At 39.6% G+C, this 20078-nt stretch overlaps 1 protein-coding gene and 1 long non-coding RNA gene across 2 annotated transcripts; one reads left to right on the top strand and one right to left on the bottom strand.

Annotated features, from left to right (window-relative positions):
* Positions 1-3827: 3827 nt before the first annotated feature.
* On the bottom strand, positions 3828-4517 carry LOC129763216 (uncharacterized). Its single transcript, XM_055762098.1, has 2 exons — positions 4379-4517; positions 3828-4314 (listed from the first exon to the last, which is right to left on the bottom strand). Exon 2 carries the CDS (start codon positions 4312-4314, stop codon positions 3901-3903), a length of 414 nt encoding a protein of 137 aa, XP_055618073.1. The 5' UTR covers positions 4379-4517; the 3' UTR covers positions 3828-3900.
* A 7360-nt stretch (positions 4518-11877) lies between these two features.
* LOC129763217 (uncharacterized) lies at positions 11878-12599 on the top strand. Its single transcript, XR_008740833.1, has 2 exons — positions 11878-12112; positions 12176-12599. It is a non-coding gene; the product is annotated as an uncharacterized LOC129763217 (long non-coding RNA).
* The last annotated feature ends 7479 nt before the right edge of the window (positions 12600-20078 follow it).

Below are 20078 nucleotides of genomic sequence, written 5' to 3'. Positions count from 1 at the left end.
CCTCCACGAAGATCATATGACGACATTTTTAGATCGGGCGTGAACTGGAAACACACACCTGGTCTTGGCTCCATGAGCGGTCGCCCTCGAATACTCGCAATGTTCGAGGAAGCGTATCCAGAGTTCGTCGGGAGGCTTGACCAAAACGCGATGAACGCGAGGCGTAGAGCGATTGTACGCAACAATATGCTCTCCCAAACGCAAGTCGACGAGATCAAGCAGCAGGTGCAGAGAGAACTAAGCTCCAGAACAAGCAGAGCAAGCGATGTGTCGAGACGAAGTTCAGTACGGCTGAGCAATTCATTCGCGAGTGGGGCACGCGAATCAGCACCAGTGGAGGCCACAGTACAACAACCCCCTGAGCCGGAAGATCCACAGCCAGATCAACAACTACTACGCGATCTGGTCTTCCATTACGACGAGGCGATCTCACAGTTCCGCGACACGGACCCTTTGTCGCGCCCCAGGATCCCGAAGTTGCAGCATTCCCGCAGGCTGACAAGTGCAGTAAAGCTCATGAACGAGCACGTTCTTCCGCTGCACTTGGTTGATGCTGAGAACATGGAGGAGCTGCAACTGAAAGTTTACTGTGCTGCTGTGGCGACCGCCAAAAGTTTAGGATACCGTATTAGGCCAAGAGGCGGACTGCTCCAACATCTCCGTGAAAGGCGTGAGCCTCCATGGCGAAGGAGATTGGAGCAACGGATCCTAAACAAGCGCGCCGCAATTGGAAGACTGATGGCGTACAAAAGAGGCAGCAGATCGGCGAAATTATGTCGCCAAGTTGCTGTGATCGTGCGGCCTACTGAACTTCGCCAGCTGGGAGCTCACCAGCTGACGGAAAAACTCGACACACTGGTACAGCAATTGAGCGTCCTAACTAAACGGCTGAAACGTTACTCTGACTCTGCAAAGCGCCAGGAACAAAATCGGATGTTCAGAGATAACGAAAAAGCGTTCTACGACCACATTAGCGACGAGAAGCCCGACTACCGCGAAGGTTTGCCAGATATCAGCGATGTGACGAACTTCTGGGCTGGTATTTGGGAGACCCCAGTAGAACATCGCGACGGGCAAATGTGGTTAAGACGGGAGGAGGAGAGTTGTGGTGAAATTGGAGAGATGCCAGCTATCATCGTCGGAGAGAACGATGTCCGCGAAGCCTCGCGGTACCTGAGGAACTGGGCAGCACCGGGCCCCGATGGTGTCCAGAACTTTTGGCACAAGAAGCTGACCGTCGCACATCCAAAGATAGCTGAGTGCTTCAACAAGGTGCTACGTGACCCACACAACCTTCCTGAATTCGCCACCCGTGGCGTCACCTTCCTCCTCCCGAAAGACAGCAACACATTGAACCCATCAAAGTACAGACCGATAACGTGCCTATCGAGTCTGTACAAAATACTGAGCAGCATAATTACCGCCAAAGTTTCTGCTCACTGCGAACAGCATCACATCATCGCAGAAGAGCAGAAAGGATGCAGGAAAAATACGCATGGCTGCAAAGACCAGGCCATCATCGACGCAGCCATAGTCGGCCAGGCGGTATATAACCAGCGGAACCTAAGTATGGCCTACATCGATTACAGGAAGGCTTATGACTCCATACCTCACTCGTTTCTCGTCCGGGTATTGGAGCTCTACAAAATTGATCCCGTCGTCGTTAGGTTCCTGCAGCATGCGATGAGGCAGTGGAGTACGTCTCTGCACCTCAGTGATGGGGAAAATGTGTTGCAGTCTAGAACGCTGCAGATAAAGAGGGGGATATTCCAAGGCGACTCTTTCAGCCCGCTTTGGTTTTGTCTGGCACTGAACCCCCTCAGTAGGACGCTCAATAGAAACGGTCATGGCTATAAAATAAGGTATGGCGACGGCGCCCACGAAGAAGTGACCCATACCTTTTACATGGACGATCTCAAGGTCTACGCTGATTCACGTCAGCGTCTAGGTGTAGCTATCCGGGTTGTCGAAGACATAAGCAGGGACATCTGTATGGAGTTCGGCCTCGACAAGTGTCGCTGTGTCCACCTGCTGAAAGGACAACTTACCGAATCCGGAGGCTACGAGGTCTATGACGGCGAGTTTATAAGAGACATGGTTCGTGGCGAATCCTATAAATATCTTGGATTCCGACAGCTCACCGGGATTCGCCACTCCGACATCAAGACGGAGCTGCGAGACAAGTTCTTGAGTCGAGTGAACTGTGTCCTGAGGACTTTCCTCAACGCGGGGAATAAGGTACGCGCGATCAACACATTCGCGGTTCCCCTGCTGACCTTCAGTTTTGGTGTAGTCAAATGGAGCAAAACTAACCTAGAGGACCTTGAGAGGAGGATGAGGAAAGCATTCAAAGAGGCCGGAATGCACCATCCTCAATCGGCACTGGAGAGAGTTTCACTACCACGCAAAGAAGGGGGACTTGGAATCGTCGACATTTCTGCACTGTGTGTTGCCCAGGTACGACAACTGCGCGAGTACTTCGCAGAACGCGCCAACCAAAACGCGCTATACCGGGCTGTCTGCGCCGCCGACAGAGGATACAGCGCTCTGCACTTGGCGCAAGCGGAGTACCAACTCAACTGCAATCTGCAGACAGTGGAGGAGAAGATTGCAGCTTGGAAGCAGAAGGCAGTGCATGGTGCCCACCCCCATCAACTGGACCGGCCACACGTCGACAAGGCCGCATCTAATCTGTGGCTAACGCGTGGTGAACTCTCTTCAGTAGTAGAAGCCGACATGATAGCCATCCAGGACAGGATAATGCCGACGAGAAACTGCAGGCGGTACGTCTGGCATCAAGACGTTGATGACATTTGCCGGATGTGCCATCAACCAGGTGAAAACATAGAGCACATTATGGGAGGCTGTCCCGTTTTGGCCAACGCAGCCTACACCGAGCGCCACAACAACGTGGCCCGTATTGTTCATCGACAACTGGCGCTCCAATGTGCTCTACTGGAAGACAACGTACCAAACTACCGGTACCTGCCTGCACCTGTCCTGGAAAATGACCGTTTCAAGCTGTACTGGGATCGCACTGTTCTGACCGACCTCTCGATCCACCACAACCGCCCAGATATAATGGTTTACGACAAGAGCGACCGCAAAGTCACCATCATCGATGTCGCTATTCCACTGAACCAGAATCTGGAGGAGACCCACGGTCGCAAAATCTGCAAGTACCGACCATTGGCCGTGGAGCTCAAGGAACTGTGGGGGCTAAGGGAGGTCCCAAGAATTGTTCCAGTCGTTCTCTCTGGAACTGGAATTATCCCGAAGACACTTCTGGAAGCGCTAAAGGTGTTGAACATCGAGAAGGAATTGGCCGGCATCCAAAAGTCGGTCATCCTTAGCACCTGCGCGATTGTCCGACAATTCCTCGGTCAGGACTAAAACAGCACGAGCATGCAGATACGTGCATTCCGCAGAGCCTAGTCCCCCTTTGGCATTCAGAAGCCCGGGGGCAGGTGAAAATTCTGGCTAGGTTCGCCTAGTTAAGAAGTGAGATGTAAAATATGAAAAAGTAAAATCATTCTAAGCGCATATATTACACATAACATTTTCAATCTCAATATCACTACACTAAATGATTCAAGCATTTTTCTTTTGGACAATACTAAATAATACTTCTATTGTAAAATGAAATTAAAGTTCAATGATTACGACAACTTCAACTCATACATGCTATTTTCTGGTGCTCGGAAATCACTTATTTTTCACAACACTTAATATCACCAGCCCATAGCATGGTATCTTATTATGCGCAAAATGCACAAGAGAACCTTATCTTCAGTCAATAAACAGTCTTAATTATTTCCAAGCAGTGCTTCAGTATCCACATTTATTTTTCTTCATGATCTCGCAATACACCACTAATTAACGTCTACATGCTCGTTCATGTCAGATATGGGCGCCTTCCAGAGAGGCCACCGATGCGGCATACGTGGGCGGAGGAACGTCAATGAGTAAATACTTTTCCAGCTTATCATAAGAAGGCGGATCCAATAGGATCGTATCGTAATCCGGAGGAGGTGCACTTTCCAGCGCACGCTCGATGGAGAAAATCGACTGATGATCGATCGAAAGTGGCCCGGTCCAGAGACAAGCACCAACCCGGTGGGTAAGATAGAGTGCCACCATGATGCATATCACGAAAAAAGCCACAGCCAGTCCGAGGACTACCACTTGGGATTCGAGCTGATCCGACCAGTCGGTGTGGTTCATCGTATACTCCAACAGCAGCGCTACGACGATTAACGATGGGATCGTAACCAGAACGATCGCGAGATCAATTACGCACTGCTGGTACCTCATCTTCAATGAAAAAGCATGGAGAATCATCTAACGCAGCCAAGCCATCGGAACTTAGAACACTTACGTCGCTACATTTTCGAACTTGCAAAAAAATGACAGAACACTTCTACGGTTCTAAAACCTGGATGGTCTGAATTATCCAAATTAGAAATAACGGAGCCCAAATCACTCCATATAGTTTCCCGGACAACCAACGACTCGCGAGTGCGGAATAATTCACCGCGATGCTGCATATCTTATTTGTCTTATTGTGTTCTGATAAACGGGCTGTTGACACGGTGATTACGCAGAGCAGACACCGGCAAACGAAGTACGCAGGCCTACTGTCACTTTGAATAATCTCAAGTTCAGATCTCCGAAATACTATCGGTGACCGCCCGTGACTGGTTCCATCAGAACGCGCCAAGAAGGAGGACTGCAATCAATTCGTAATCTGTGTGTGGCTTTCACATCCACATTAAAATTGGACAGGTGTCTATACAAATTGTGTCATGATATGAGCGGGCGAAAACGCGCCCATCTTGGTTGGCATTGGCTGAAGACAGCGTCACCGAAGATAAATCCCCGTTATGTTACTATTGTCTCAGGGTTTTACGTCCTAGAAAGTAAAACAAAGCCGAGATTTACTGAGAACCGACTGTTTACGACATAGCGAATGACGTATTCAGTAGCAACAATTTAGCGGATTCAGTAGAGCCATTTCGGGTGAAGCGCAATTTGCACTTTCCCGCGGAATGCTCCGATGAGTCACGAAATGGACATGAAGGATAAAAGAACGAAATGAGCTTTCGTCTTCGTTTCTCGGTGGATTTTCAGTACCAGTCGTTATCTGCCTCCAGACACTTCTGTTCGAACGGAATATGTACGGGACAGTCTCGTTCATGAAGCTGAAGACCGTTAAACATAAGGATAACAAATAGATAAAAACGCAGGCTTATTTTTTCCACTGGGATAAAACAAACTAACAGATGAGAATGCTTTCAACAAAGAGTTCCAAACATGTAAATTATGTGATACTTATACAGTTAAGAGTTTGGAATTTATGCCAAGAAAAGAACAATAGTGTTTTAGACCAACTTCACGCCGATTCAACCGAAAGACAGTCGACCTTCTTCGATATTTTGACTTTTTTTTGTTCTCGAATCTCGAATTTTATTGGAAACATCTTATCTTCAATCAACAAACTTTCTTTCCAAAACATATGTGCCAGATATGTGTTTCAAATATGGTGTTCGACAAGGTTATTGAAAATGAATTAAATTTTCGAGGATTTTTTTTGCATTGTGAAAAACTTACTCAAAAATTGAGTTCAAACTTGAAAATTCCTCTATTTTAGAACATCTTTATTAGAATGTTGTCTGAAGGAAATTATCAATTTACCAAAATCTATAAGATACACCGAGGCAAGTTGAAATTCGGAGTAATTTAAAACGGAAATCAGAACTTTTACAAGGAATGATAGGTTGATTTGATGAAAATATATGTAGTAAACATTATCTTTCAACCCACCTTATGACAGCCACTACCAGAATATTGGACCTTTTTAACATAGGACTATGTCATTGATTTCTATACAAGGGGTTCATTCTACGAAAAATGTAACGATTCATTAAGATTTTCGAAACGCATATCACTCAAAATCGTTATTGCGACATATGTTGTGTTATATACCATTAGACAGGGAATTTATGCAGCAATGTTTTTGCAACATGAACAGTGAATGTAGCAAACAAAGTTAACAATTTGACGATTAAAATGGGCATGTTTTCTATGATTTGTACTGACCACTCGCATTCCTCCACAACGCAACGAGCAATCCTTCTGCCTAAATGTGGGCGTTAGCTCATATTGTGAGTTGATGCGCATCTACATTAGGGTGCCAATGAATGTATGGAAAAAATCGACCCTAAAATTTCAAAAAGTTACCCCATAAAAATGTTCACTACCTCGAAAAAACGCCCTATGCCAAATTTCAGCTCAATCGGGAGAGTGGCGCAAAGCGGTCAAAGTTTGCGTTTTTTGAAAATCGAAAAAAATGAGTGGATTATATCTATGTTATAACTACAAGGTTGACGTGGGACTACATTAGCTTAGCAATCATTTGTTTGTATTGATTAAATTCTTGATTAAATGAAAAGGTTTCAAAATTCAATTGAATTCAATATATTTGCTTTGTGAGTAAAAAGATTGTATAATGTAATGTAAGGTCAATCCATGCATTGTGATAGATTATGTTCTTCGTTACAAGTAAATTTAATGACAGACCTTTTACGTTTGGTATGATTTCCCTCTGAATTTTACATCTCTCAAGTGTACGTACTTCTCGAACCGCGATTTGCTTGAAACTGGAAAGTTCATTCGCTTCTAGTGTCTACACGATTTTCCCAGGCTCCTAAGTTTAGAATATCGTGTTAGGACAGACAGTCTGCACAAAGGCAAGCGAGGACAAAAATACTCGCAGTTTGCATTTATTTGCAGAGCCGATTTCCCCAGAAACCTTGGTTTTGAAGTCTGTGTTGGGGAAACACATTTCAGTCGGAACAAAAAAATACCCCCGACTTGCATGAATTTGAAATGCCGATTTCCTCCAGGCACCTTGGTTTAGAAATCTCTGTTAGGGAACACATTTCGGTGGGAACAAAAGATCCCCCTATTTTCATGTGTTTGTAATGCCGATTTCTCCATCGCTGCTTGGTTTTGAAGTCTGTGTTAGGGTACATTTTTCGGTGAGAACAAATGTTCCCCTATTTTCATGTATTTGCAATGCTGAATTCCCCAAGGTTGCTTGGTTTTGATGGCTGTGTTAGGGAAACCGTAAATCGGGCCAATCAAAACGAGGCAGTTAGAGCGTTTAGATAACGCCTAATATTTTACAGTATCTAATGAAAAACAACATTTTGTTAGTTGCGATAGATGCGTAGAAATATTCCCTATCAATTGATGCAAACATCTTTCCGATCCAATGAGAGATGTTCGAGTTATAAGCATTCGGAATCTTTAATTTTTTCCTGCATGTTCTGTGTTTAGGTTTTCATTTTACCCTCCATATATTCCGGTTAGACGTAATCCCACGTCAAAATCACCCAAGAGGAGAGTAAAGGCAATCGGGGTTTCAGGTTAACTTTATTCCATAAAAACGTGACCTGTTTTCTGATTTGGCACCCTTAATTAAAGACGTAGTTCTACGTCAAAAAAAAAATTTCTTATATTTCTGAAGCTTGAATACCTAAGCTTCAGAAATATAGAGAATATACTCTAGAAAGGACTTTTCGAAAATCCTATCATTAACGAGCTATAGGCATTTTAGTGAAGCGGTATCTAACCTGGCCATAATAATGACCTCCAATCACGTTTTCCTTGAAACTAGTTTTTGACGTAAAACTCGTCTTTCATTAAGGGTGCCAAATCAGAAAACAGGTCACGTTTTTATGGAATGAAGTTGACGTTAACAATTATTTTTGCCGCGAACGGATTTTGGTGATTTACATACCAAACGAATCGGAAATTCCCAAAGATTTGTTTGATATGCTGCACATTACAATCCCATAATCTGTATATGGTTTAAATTGATGAAAATAGGGAGCATTCCCATTTTCTCATACATTTGTTCTGTCCATTTGTGGGCTTTCCCGAACAGAGCTGTCTATAACGAGCAACGAAGGGAACATCGTAAGATGTAAAGTCTCCGTGAACGAAGGAAAAGAAGAAGAATGAAAGGGGAATATTTGCCTAGAGTATAAACAGTGGATCTCGCTCAGGCAAACTTTCATTCTTCGTGAACCTTCGAATGCCTTTCTCAAGGCAATGGGGGTGGAGGAGTAATATTATGGATGAAGTAAAGTTTTCCAAGGGCCTTTTTGAAGGTTAGAGACGAATGAACTGAAGAAGTTTAAAGTCTCAAGCAAGGAAGGAAGGAACTTTCAGTATCGTTCTGTATTCAAAGCAATGAATATCGCTTGTTCTTTCTTGTTTTGCGTCATCACATGTCTTCGTTTCGGATTGAACTGTGGACGCGACCAATTACTCACTCGCTGATGTCTTTGGCATTGCAATCATTGTATCAAACTGACGCCATTCCTTTGAGGTTCTGAGCTACACAATTGTGTGGGGAATAATCAAGCTAGGCTATCGTCAGCTCACCAAGAAAATAAATGTTCTGGAGTTTTGTTAGTGATTTGGTTTCGCATGACGGTAGGAAGACTCTCTTCACAAAGGATGACAGCTAAGCTAATCTAGACTGGCAATATTGACAGAAAGGGCATCTGTTGGGAAGAGCGCAAAACGGTGGTAAGTGTGGGTATATTTAGTTGCGTCAAGCCATCGATATATGAATATTTGTATGCGTACGTGCTTGCTTCATAACCCGTACGTAAAAATAGTGCATCTTCGCTACGCTAAAACCCTGTTTGATACTGCTCCCGTGTGCATTGACCCTGTAACGATACAACAATCGCCTAATTTTTTAATGCTATGACTGACGATTGTTTGGTGTTGCAAATTATGCAGTCGTAATGATAAATATAAACAAGGAGGGAAGATAACGGGAGGGAAATATTTACGCTAGGGTATTAGTAATGAATCTCTGCTAAGGCAAATATTCAGCCTTTTTCCAAGCAGCTAACATTAATTACTTTCTGTCATCAATGCATTGAACTGACGCTATGGTTAAGTAGGTGTTAAGGTTGTACACCAAAAAATTATTTGAGGAATACCAAATTATTCAATAAATTACATTAAGTTATTAATTTATTTGGGCTCGCGTGCCAATCGCAAAACAGCTTTCAACTAGGATTGCATTTGCGTTAATCTTGATCATTATGAAGCAGTGCTACTCTTTTCGAGGTTGTCGAGATTAACAGATAGAGTTTATTTCGTTTATTTAGTCACCAAGAAAGTAAATGTGGTTCTGAAATTTTGAATGTTCAATATTTGTTTTATTGCTAAAAGATAGATAAACAAATGTATACCATGGGTACTAAAAATATTCTTAGTTTTATTTATACGAAGCTCGGAAAAACGTCCGAAATTTGTGCCTCTACACTAAAATAAATAATGGACGTTTGTGATGAGTTCAGACCAAGGTTGAAGAACATTTTTCCTCTCATGACCGATAAACCTCTACGCTTCGTATATTACAAACCTGTCCATATTACACGCATCGAAAAAAAAAGTCGTAATTTTCGGCTGTTTTTATTTTATCATTTTAATTTTAGAAAAACATATTTTTAATATGTTATATAGAAAAACATATTTTTAAAAAACTTTTTGGTCGATTATGTCGAAAAACAGTATATTGAATTGCAAGTAATCATTGAGCAATTTTAGTACCATTCATTAAACATAATGATGTATGACGAATTTCATGTCAACTCGTCTTAGGAGTTGGCAGCACCATCTTAGATAGTAGTGAAACGTTGTGGATGACATGACATGAGTCACTTAAGCAACTTTGCATACTTGAAATATTCGAAAAACAATTAGACCACTTTTTGAAAAAAGTTATTTTTCTTAACTTTTTACAAAAATTTATAACTTAAAAACTAAGATACCTACAAAATTCTTGTCAAAGAATAAATTGTAGGAAATTGTTTAAACTTTCACAAAAATTACTAAAAAAATTTTGGAAAAAAATTTCGCTGAAAAAGGTTATTTTAAAAATTATAATCCATTTTGCTCAAAGACGTATTTTTTTTAGATTCCCAAAAATATGTATATGAGTAGCCCTTAAAATTTCCAACAAGTCGTCCACACATCGGAAGATGGGCTCTTTTACAGGGAAAAAGTTTTTTGAACAACAACTTTTTAACGTTTTCTTTGAAAAAAAAACTTATCCTAATTTTGTTTAAAGTCAAGATAGCGATATAGTGTATTCGACAAAGTTTTATATCTTGTTAAAATATAAACTTTCGTCGAAGACTTCTACTTTCTATCCTTTATAGTTTTTGTATAAAGACTCCTGAAAAAAATTATGTTTTGCTCGAAACATTTATGTGTGTAAATTCTCACGTTTGACATGTTCTTGACATGTTTCTAAATAGAGAAAAGTTAGCAGAGCATTTAAAATGAGATAATTTATACAAAAAAAATTACGAATTGATCATTAATAGCTTTTTTTCAAAGAAAAACATGAAAAAGTTTTTGTTCGGAAAACTTTTTCCATGTAAATATGCCCATCGTCCGATGTATGGAGAACTTGTTGGAAATTTTAAGGGCTATTTCTATTTCTTTCAGCATTTTGAAAGCATATGTTTTCGAGAAAAATGAATTTCAATTTTCAAAATATTTAATTATTTAGGTTTTCATTAAAAATTATCAAAGACTTTTTTGGAAAAAAATTTCATTGAAAAAAAAAATATTTTGAAAATAAAAATTATTTTTTCTCGAAAACATATGCCTTTAAAATTCTGAAAAAATAAATATAAATAGCCCTTAGAATTTCCAACAATTTTTTGATACATCAGACGATGGGCACATTTACATGAAAAAGGTTTTCGAACAACAACTTTTTCATTTTTTTCTTTGAAAAAATGTTATTGATGTTTAATTCGTTATATTTTTGTGTATAATTATCGCAATTTACATGCTCTGCTAACTTTTCTCTATTTGGAAACATGTCAAGAACATGTCAAACGTGAGAATTCACAAAAATGTTACGAGCAACACATTTTTTTTTCAGCAGTCTTCATACAAAAATGACTTATATTCCAAAAATTATAACAGATAGAAAGTTGACGTCTTGGACAAAAGTTCACATTTTAATAAGATCTAAAACTTTGTCGAATGCACTATATCTCCATCTTGACTGTAAATAAAATTAGGATTAGTTGTATTTTTTTCAAAGACAATATAAAAAAGTTGTTGTTAGAAAAACTTTTTCCCTGTAAATGTGCCCATCTTCCGATGTATGGACGACTTGTTGGAAATTTTAAGGGCTATTCATATACATATTTTTGGGAATATAAAAAAATACCTTTTTGAGAAAAATGAATTTTAATTTTTAAAATATCTTTTTTTAGCGAAATTGTTTTCCAAAAAATGTTTGGTATTTTTTCGTATAAATTTTAACAATTTCCTACATTTCATCTTGTGACATGCATTTTGTAGGTATCATAGTTTTTAAGTTATAAATTTTTGTAAAAAATTAAAAAAAAAATTTGACTTTTTCAAAAAAGTTGTCTAATTATTTTTCGAATATTTCAAGTGTGCAAAGTAGCTTAAATGACCCATGGCTTTACACCCACAACGTTTCACTGCTATCTGAGATGGTGCTGCCAACGGCCAGTTGAGTTGGCATGAAATTCGTCGTATAAGATTTCGCAGATGATTTCAAGTTTCCGCCCAATACATATAAAAAAAAGACCAAAATTGTTCATTTCCGCTAGTACTTTTGTGACCGATGACGGGTACCTGTATGAATTATTTTTAAATTACGGAATTGAGTGACCCCAGTTTCGTACAAATGCATTCTATTCAAAACCGATCGAATTTAAATGAGCTTTTCGAATTTCAAACAGCTAGAAACGAGGAGAATATGGAAAATAATTTCAAAAGTATAAATGAACATCAAAAACAAAATCTATACAAGCTACAAAAATGCTATGCTATACATACATTATGAAGGAGGTCGAATAATCGAGTACATGGTTGAGATTGATTTGACGGTGAAGTCAGACGAGAGATTTTGCTGCTATCGCTTGAGGTCAGCTTTTTGAAACATCAAATGTGTCGTTTCATACTGTTGTTCTAATTCCCCGGCTTGCGATTGTTAACCGTTCTCTCTGTGTTTCGAGAGGATCAGGTAATCAGGAAGCAAACAAGTGCACAATTTGCGTAAATTTGAAGTTATTTTCCATACCGACAGATATTTGGGAACAACGTAATAGTGTCATAAACTGTGTAAACCAAAATGATGATAAGCCTACGGATGGCAGCCTTGATATTGCTGCTCGTGTGTGGATTGAACAACGGAGCGTTCATCGATGACGACGGAGATCGCTGTGAGTGGCAGTACGGATGCTGTCGGAGGAACAAGGAAGGTGACTGCGAGGAAATGTGTCGACAGCCCACTTCCGTTGTGTGCACCAACGCAGAGGGAAAGGTGGGCGTGTTCAACATCATCAACGTGTATTTTTGTCGAGAAGGCTACCTGAGGGATCACCGAAACCAGTGTAGAAAAGTTTTCGATGGATTTTAGTGTTTTGTTTTCATGGGAGAGTGGAGCGAAATGCTAAGGATATATTAATAAAATAAAAATCTTCTTATTTGTTGGCTCTTCACCACTTTTATATTGCTGTTTTTCTGCATTTTTTTTCGTACGAACAATCCCCTCAAAATTGATTAGTTTTTGATAGGATGAACGAGTTGGCCAGTTTAGAATTTGAAGCCCCTGTTCAATGAATCATGCCATGGTCTCCGACTTTTATGAGTTGATGCGTTATCCTGTTGAAACATCAATTGATCAATAGTTTGTTTCAAGAATTTATGTAATCTATCCAGAAATAGTCGAGTTATGAGCGTTCAAACTCTTTAATATTTTGATTACATGTTTACTTTTTAGATTCTCATTTCACACCCTATACCTCCCTGTAGAATGTAGTACTACCTTGAAATAGTCTCAACAATCTTACAATCTTTTGTCTCTAATCCCATTACGATTCTAAAATAGAGTCTTGCATGAATTTACATTTATTTATAGATTTTTTAAAATTTACTCATACATATAAATAAATTAAAATTGATTAGTGTTACAGAAAGTGAGCAGGATTCTTGAGCGCAATATGTGGACCAGCAAAGCTGAACAGCTTATGGAAAATGTATGGAAATGTATGCAAGCAAATCAAGCTGAATCCAGCTCTCCGATTAAATTTTACTGTTATGACGAAGATATAGATATTTGCCTCCGAATAATGATTGGATTGTTTTCCCTATCACTAGCAATCAGAGCGCCAATGGCGTTCGGACCACAGCAGAGATCGGAATCACAGACTTCCTTTCCTCACCCGAACAGAGTCATGCTTTATTCCAGCAGAACCAGCTTTCCATAAGTCCTCGGTGTTTCCGCTGTCCGTCCCCATTGCCGTGGACGTCGTCATCCGTTGTCCGGTGCTAACTTTTTCAATTATCATTCTACCAGAAGCCATCGCAAGTGAAGCATACAAACGGAGCACCGAAGCAACAGCATAATAAAGCTTAATAGCAACAGCAACAATCAACATGATCGCACTGATTGTGTTTGGGATTATAAATGTTGCAAATTATCGAAATTGGAAATACAAATTTGTTCACATCGGTATCTGGCGAAGCTTACGTTCCGATAGGTCCCAGATAAACTGGCCACTACTTAAGGGGAAATGATAAATTGGAGTATACGATGCTTATGTGGAATAGAGACTTGTCATTGAGATGTGGTAGCGCTACGCCGTTGTTTGTGACTACGAACAGATCCAAATTATGAATTCATCAACGGTTGAGAAGTGTATGCATAGGTGGATGTGCTTTATTATTATACAATGTCCTCTTCATCCAAAAGCTTCTGATGATTTGATTTCCTTTTCAATTGAGTTATCATAATGCTAAACCCATTTCGTCAAGTACAGTTGTTGTTCGGTAACTGTGCGATAAATATTCACTTGCTAACTGGACCGGCATGGAAAAGTCAAATAAAATCGAGAAAAACTTCAATTAATTCACGTTTAACTTTTCAATAGAACCTATCTGTTTTGATCGATTCTCTTCATCGACATTCTCTATCGTTAATAACTCAACGATAAAAGCATTTCCTGATGCGTTCGACGATCTCGATTCTAGAAGAGAACCTTGTTTATCAAATTACCTGACAAAAATATTGCAAAATGCGTCTACAAGGCAGTTGTTATCTAAAGAGAAAGTCGATAAAGAGAATCGATCAAAACAGATAGGTCCTGTTGAAAAGTTAAGCGTGAATTATTTGATTCGCGTTGGTCGTGAAATTGGATAAACAAAAGGTTTCCACTGTAATTTTGCATTTAAATTAATTTAATCTACATCGACTCTCTCTTTTGGTCATAACTTAACTGCAAATACATTCATGTGGAAGATAGGTACATTAACAATGTGGAAGATAGGTCAGAACCTCATCTATCGGATACTATAGCAAACTTAAATTGGAACGTTTTTGCAGTTGAGTTATTAACTAAAGAAAAAGTTTATGAAGAGAAATCGAGCAAATCACTTACACCCCTTGCATTCTAAGCCCTTCTGATTAATTTAACAGCCATTCCATGCCAAACCGATATAGTGGTTTTGGATTTTCGTCAAAAGTGGTTGTGTTCTTCTTCATCGCAAATTATAAGACCCGTGTTTTTTTATTTTTTTTTTTTGTTAGGGTGACCATTTCCATTTTAGGGTGGTCCGAAAAATCCATTTTTTCGCATTTTTGCCAAAAATGACAAAAGGCGAAAAAATGGATTTTTCGGACCACCCTAGAATGGAAATGGTCACCCTAACAAAAAAATAAAAAAATACGGGTCTAATAGTTTGCGATACAGAACGAAACTACCACTTTTGACGAAAATCTGAGAACTACTATAACCGTTTGGCATGGAATGGCTGTTAAATTATTAAAAACTGGAAGCATTCCCATTTTTCCATACATTTGTACTGTCGATTTATTTGCTGACCTTCCCGTACCGTCAAAGGAGAGCAACTAACACATTCGTTTCTGCCCGTTACCAACTTATTTGGAATAAATAAGCCATCCGCGATTTGAAACCACACCAGTTCTCGTTTGGTGGTCATCGGAACAACATCGTTGCCGGCGAGCATCGAGCGGAAATGTATTGTCTTTCTAAAGGCAGGTGAAGGAAGAGTACGAAGTAAAGTTTCTATAGAATATGAGACAAAAGGGATTGAAGCCACAGTTTCGAGCGAGCTAGCTAGCACAACTCAACGAGCGGACATCATGCATGCCTAATGTTGATTTCACACATATACACACACACATAGATACAAGAATGGAAGATATTGCGAAACGGCAGTGCAATTTCGTTTACATTCACTACACACCCTCGAAGAAGAGGAAGCACTCTGTATCAAAGTGTGCTACGACAAAAAATATACCAGCAGTATATGGGTTTTTTTTTTTGCTAATGCGGATATGGGAGAGTATCCAGAATTTGTGAATACGGACGTATACTGCATTTATTTAAATACAACGTATCTTTCATGGAAGTACAGGTAAACTTCGATATAGCTTACCCTCGTTATAACGTACATTTTACCTCGATATAACGTACACATTTCCAAAGTGCAAAGGAATTTTTTTTTTGAATATTTTGACGTAGAACTACGTCTTTCAGGAAGAGTGCCAAATCAGAAAACATGTCACGTTTTCATGAAATAAAGTTAATGTTAATAACTATTTTCACTGAGAACGAATTCTCATGATTTGCATACCAATCGAATCGGAAATTCTCTAAGATTTTTTTGATATGGTATACATTACAATTTCTATTCTATATAATTGCGTAGTTCTACGTCGAAAATATGCGGTCGTGTCCTAGATACAACCCCTTACAATTTTTTTTATCTGAAAGAACAATGAACTATCTGTGTTTTGATGCTAAAACATGGTTTGTACCTTTAATCAATCCCGAAATACAGCTGCTTTTGTGATTCCGGATTCTAAATGAAACAAGCTTTAATCAACAGTACGAAGGGAAACATCATGAGAAAGTCTGGCTTCGTCTTCTAATTGAATTTATTCATTAACTTTACTAAAATAGCAACACAATAATGTATTTTAGGCTACGTTTGTGAGTCCTTTATTATGCTTCGATATAACGTATAATTCGATACAACGTGCAATTTTGAAAGTGAAATGTACGTTATATCGAAGTTACCCTGTATGCTTTCAAATCCCAGTAGTGAAGCTATATTGTTGCATATTCTGGGATTTAATCCCACCTCAAGCGGTGTTTGTAGTTTGTGATCGAATTCTGAGTGGGAATGAGAAAGTTTGGTGCTAGTTAGCAGCGTAGTTCAATCGTAAAGCGAGAACGGAACCAAATGAACGAAAAGCGTTTATAACTTTCGACGATTCTCTTCATCAACAATTTATTGTGGAAGAACCTAAAGATGCTGACATATACGTGATACACGAATCAAATGCAACGTTCATTGAACGGGAAAAGAGAGAGGAGAAAGAAACTACTGCGATTAAGCTTCGCCCTTTCTCGAAAGTTCGTAAATATATTTGCATCAATCGATAGGAAACATTTCTACTCGCGCTGCTCAGTGCAAAAGTTGATAGTTGTTGAATGGAACAAAGGTTTGCTATGAAGTATATTGTACAGAGAACAAACACGGTTTCATCAGACACGTACCGGCACGAGCGGACATATACATGATGTATTGATATTTCGGATTCTTAGTACGATCCGGCAGCACAGACGGAGCGGAGAAATTTGTTTTTGGAGCGAGAAGGTAAATTCGCATTGACGATATTGTGATTTCTATCACGAGTTTTAAAAGCAATAAAGACTATAAAATATTTTCAGGTGGAATGAACACGCTTTCCAGATGAAAATATGAATGAAGAATAACTTTTCTGTATCTTGTATGTAATGTTTTATATATCTAATATGTCTCTATCTAATATGTAGATCTACAGTGTCGAGGTTTGATAGCGATATCCATTTGAAGTAGTAAAAATAACTGAACAACTAAAAAGTCATTTTGAAAATGCCGATGCATTCTAAAAATTCCGAAGTGATACACGAGCAGATGGAATAGTATAATTCCGGAGTTCTACGTCGAGATTGCAGTCGTGTCCTACCATCGACCCTCGAAAGGAAATCTCCCAAAATTACGTTGATTTTTGACAAAAATAATTTTTCGAGATGACAGTAGATCAAGACGTTTCAAGCAATTTGAAGACATTCGGCATCAATATATTTTTTCAAAACCCCGATTTCATGAATTCTATGATTTCATCGGTTGAATTCATTTTCGGGTGGACTACACCTTAGCAGTTTGAAATCTATTGGCGATCAAACGTACAAATCTACACCCAGGCGGCGCTGCGGTGAAAGTGATGATGGTTTTAAATTTTGCCATGTGAGCTTATGGAAGGTTTGTAGTTCTTTCCATAAATTACAATGTTATAATCATAAAAGATTATTTGATTGCGATGAGTTTCTAAGAAATTTGATTCTGCGCATTTTCATATTAGGCTGTCAAAAAAGTCCTGCGGTATTTTTTTTGAATTTTCATTTGTTCATAAAATTAATTACTTAATAAAATTAAGTCAAATATGCACCGTTTTGTTCGATGACTTGTTCCCAACGAGCGTTTGGCCATAGGGAAGCAGCTCATAATAGATTATTCCTTGACAATCCCACCAAACACACAGCAGAACCTTCCTGGCTGTTAATGAGGGCTTGGCCACCGTCTGAGCCGCTTCAGCGGGCTTCGACCACGACCGTTTGCGCTTCACGTTGTCGTAAGTGACCCACTTTTCATCGCCAGTCACCATCCGCTTCAGAAACGGGTCGATTTTGTTGCGATTCAGCAGCGATTCACATGCGTCGATACGGTCAAAGATGTTTTTTTGCGTCAACTTGTGTGGCACCCATACATCGAGCTTCTTTGTGAATCCAAGCTTCTTCAAATGGTTAATAACGGTTTGATGACTTATCCCCAGCTCTTGGCCGATGCTACGGCTGATACTATGCCGGTCTTTCTCGGCTAATTCAGCGATTTTGTCGCAATTTTCGACGACAGGCCTTCAGAAGCGTGGCGCATCTTCGACGACCTCTACACCAGAACGAAAACGTTGAAACCATCGTTGTGTGGTGGAAATGGAAACTGTATCGGGTCCATAAACTGCACAAATTTTATTGGCAGCTTGAGATGCATTTTTGTCTTTGTCATAGTAGTACTGTAAAATATGTCGGATTTTCTCTTTATTTTGCTCCATATTTGCGACACTATAACTCACGAACGACTTAACCAAACAAAACACTGTCAAGGACTATATTATAGCGCGCAAAAATACCTTTCCAACAAGCTATAGTATGACTCGATACAATGAATACAACTAGAACTACGCGCTTACAACCACACCTCGCGGAAATATCGCAGGACTTTTTTGACAGCCTAATATTTATATCCTTTCGGGTTGCTCATACAGCAACCAGCAATTTTCAAATAAATTCATTCCTAGCCGCCGGTTGCTGGATAATATTGTACCAGTCACAAACGATTTGAGTCCTGGGTAGCAATGCCCACCGCGATTCATTATCCAGTGTACCTACCGTCAACGAAGGGGGTTGCCAACTGAGCAGGAAAAAATAATTGTTTCCCCACACATACAAAAAAATACAGAAAGCTCGGTAAAGCTCAAACCTCTGAGGAAGAAAGAAGTGCGCGCCGGAACAAATAAAATTGAAAAATTTGAAAAGCATTGAGATTCGTGAATAGCGGTGGTGGAAGAATATGAGGATAACAGGTTAGTCGTAATTATAAAAAATGAAATATTTTGTTATTTATAAGCATATTTTACAGAAATTAAGAGAAAGAAAAGGAAATATAAAGGAAAACACGCTGGACAGGTCCGTCCAGCGGGCCTTTTTTTAATACCTTGTGGTTTTCCCAAAGCTTAGCAAGCTGTTTAGCATTATCACTTGGACAAGATATTTGAAAGCGAAAGAGAAGATATTTGAAGGTAGGGAATTTGGGGATAAGCGACCCTGAGTACCCCATCCCCGAATCCTAAGAGCTATAAGCCCTGCTATCTATGCGGGGTCCGTAACAAACCCCATGAGAGCTTCCGCACCAATCTACTCAAAGTTTTCGTGAACACTCAACATTGGAACTGTTTCCGTCTATATTTTTGATTCGTGTAATTTCAATAGCATGTTTTCAAGGCAATTTTTCGGGCCAGTAAGTAAAAAGCATATAACTCTTTAACATTTTATCTATCGAATGAAGTGATTATCGTATCACTCCGTTTAGCCAGCAAAGAGATATTAACGCCCAAAACCTTGCACCTCCAGCGTAACGCTCTCGTTCTCGAAACATTGAACATACATATGTATGTCGCTGAAATGGGTGCGATATACTATGATCTAGGGATCATTGAAACACTGCCCATCGACCATTATTTTATTTTTTCAGCCAGACTCAGCTCAATAGAGGCAATCCGCTCAATGAAAGTTGATAAACGCTCATCTTATTTCCTAACAGGAATAAGACATCTATTGAGTGTTTTGGTAGAAAAATTATTCAAGATTACCTTAGCATGAGTTCCCTCTCATTGCTCGATTCCGGGGAATGAGAAAGCGGACTCGCTAGCTAAGGTGGGCGCATCAGAAGGCACACTTTTTGAAAGACAAATTGCTTATAAAGGGTGTGTCACATCAAATTGCATCACGGAAAAAACGTTGTAGAAATTCGCCCAGTAGACCGATCCTTTTGAAAATTTTAGACAGTAAAATAAAAACTATTAAACAACTTTTGGCATTTTCTTTTTATTCATACTTCGAGCCCAAGCCCGTATGCTCGCACCTTCCTCTTTACCCCGTCCATAAGATTCTGTACAACGTCAGGTTGTAGTTTTTTTTGAACAGAAATCCATTTTCTCTTGAAGTCCGCCTCCGATTTGACAACTTTTGGGTTCTTCCGGAGGGCCTGCTTCATAATCGCCCAATATTTCTCTATTGGGCGAAGCTCCGGCGCGTTGGGCGTGTTCATTTCCTTTGGCACGAAGGTGACCCTGTTGGCTT

The sequence above is a fragment of the Toxorhynchites rutilus genome, chromosome 1, assembly GCF_029784135.1.
Source record: "Toxorhynchites rutilus septentrionalis strain SRP chromosome 1, ASM2978413v1, whole genome shotgun sequence".
NCBI lineage: Eukaryota > Metazoa > Arthropoda > Insecta > Diptera > Culicidae > Toxorhynchites > Toxorhynchites rutilus.
Note: the sequence above shows the minus strand (reverse complement) of the source record. Positions and strands in the feature narration are given on the sequence as shown.

What these genes read in the sequence shown, in the direction of transcription:
- LOC129763216 (XM_055762098.1), bottom strand. Translation starts at nt 4,314, where the DNA reads ATGAGGTACCAGCAGTGCGTAATTGATCTCGCGATCGTTCTGGTTACG.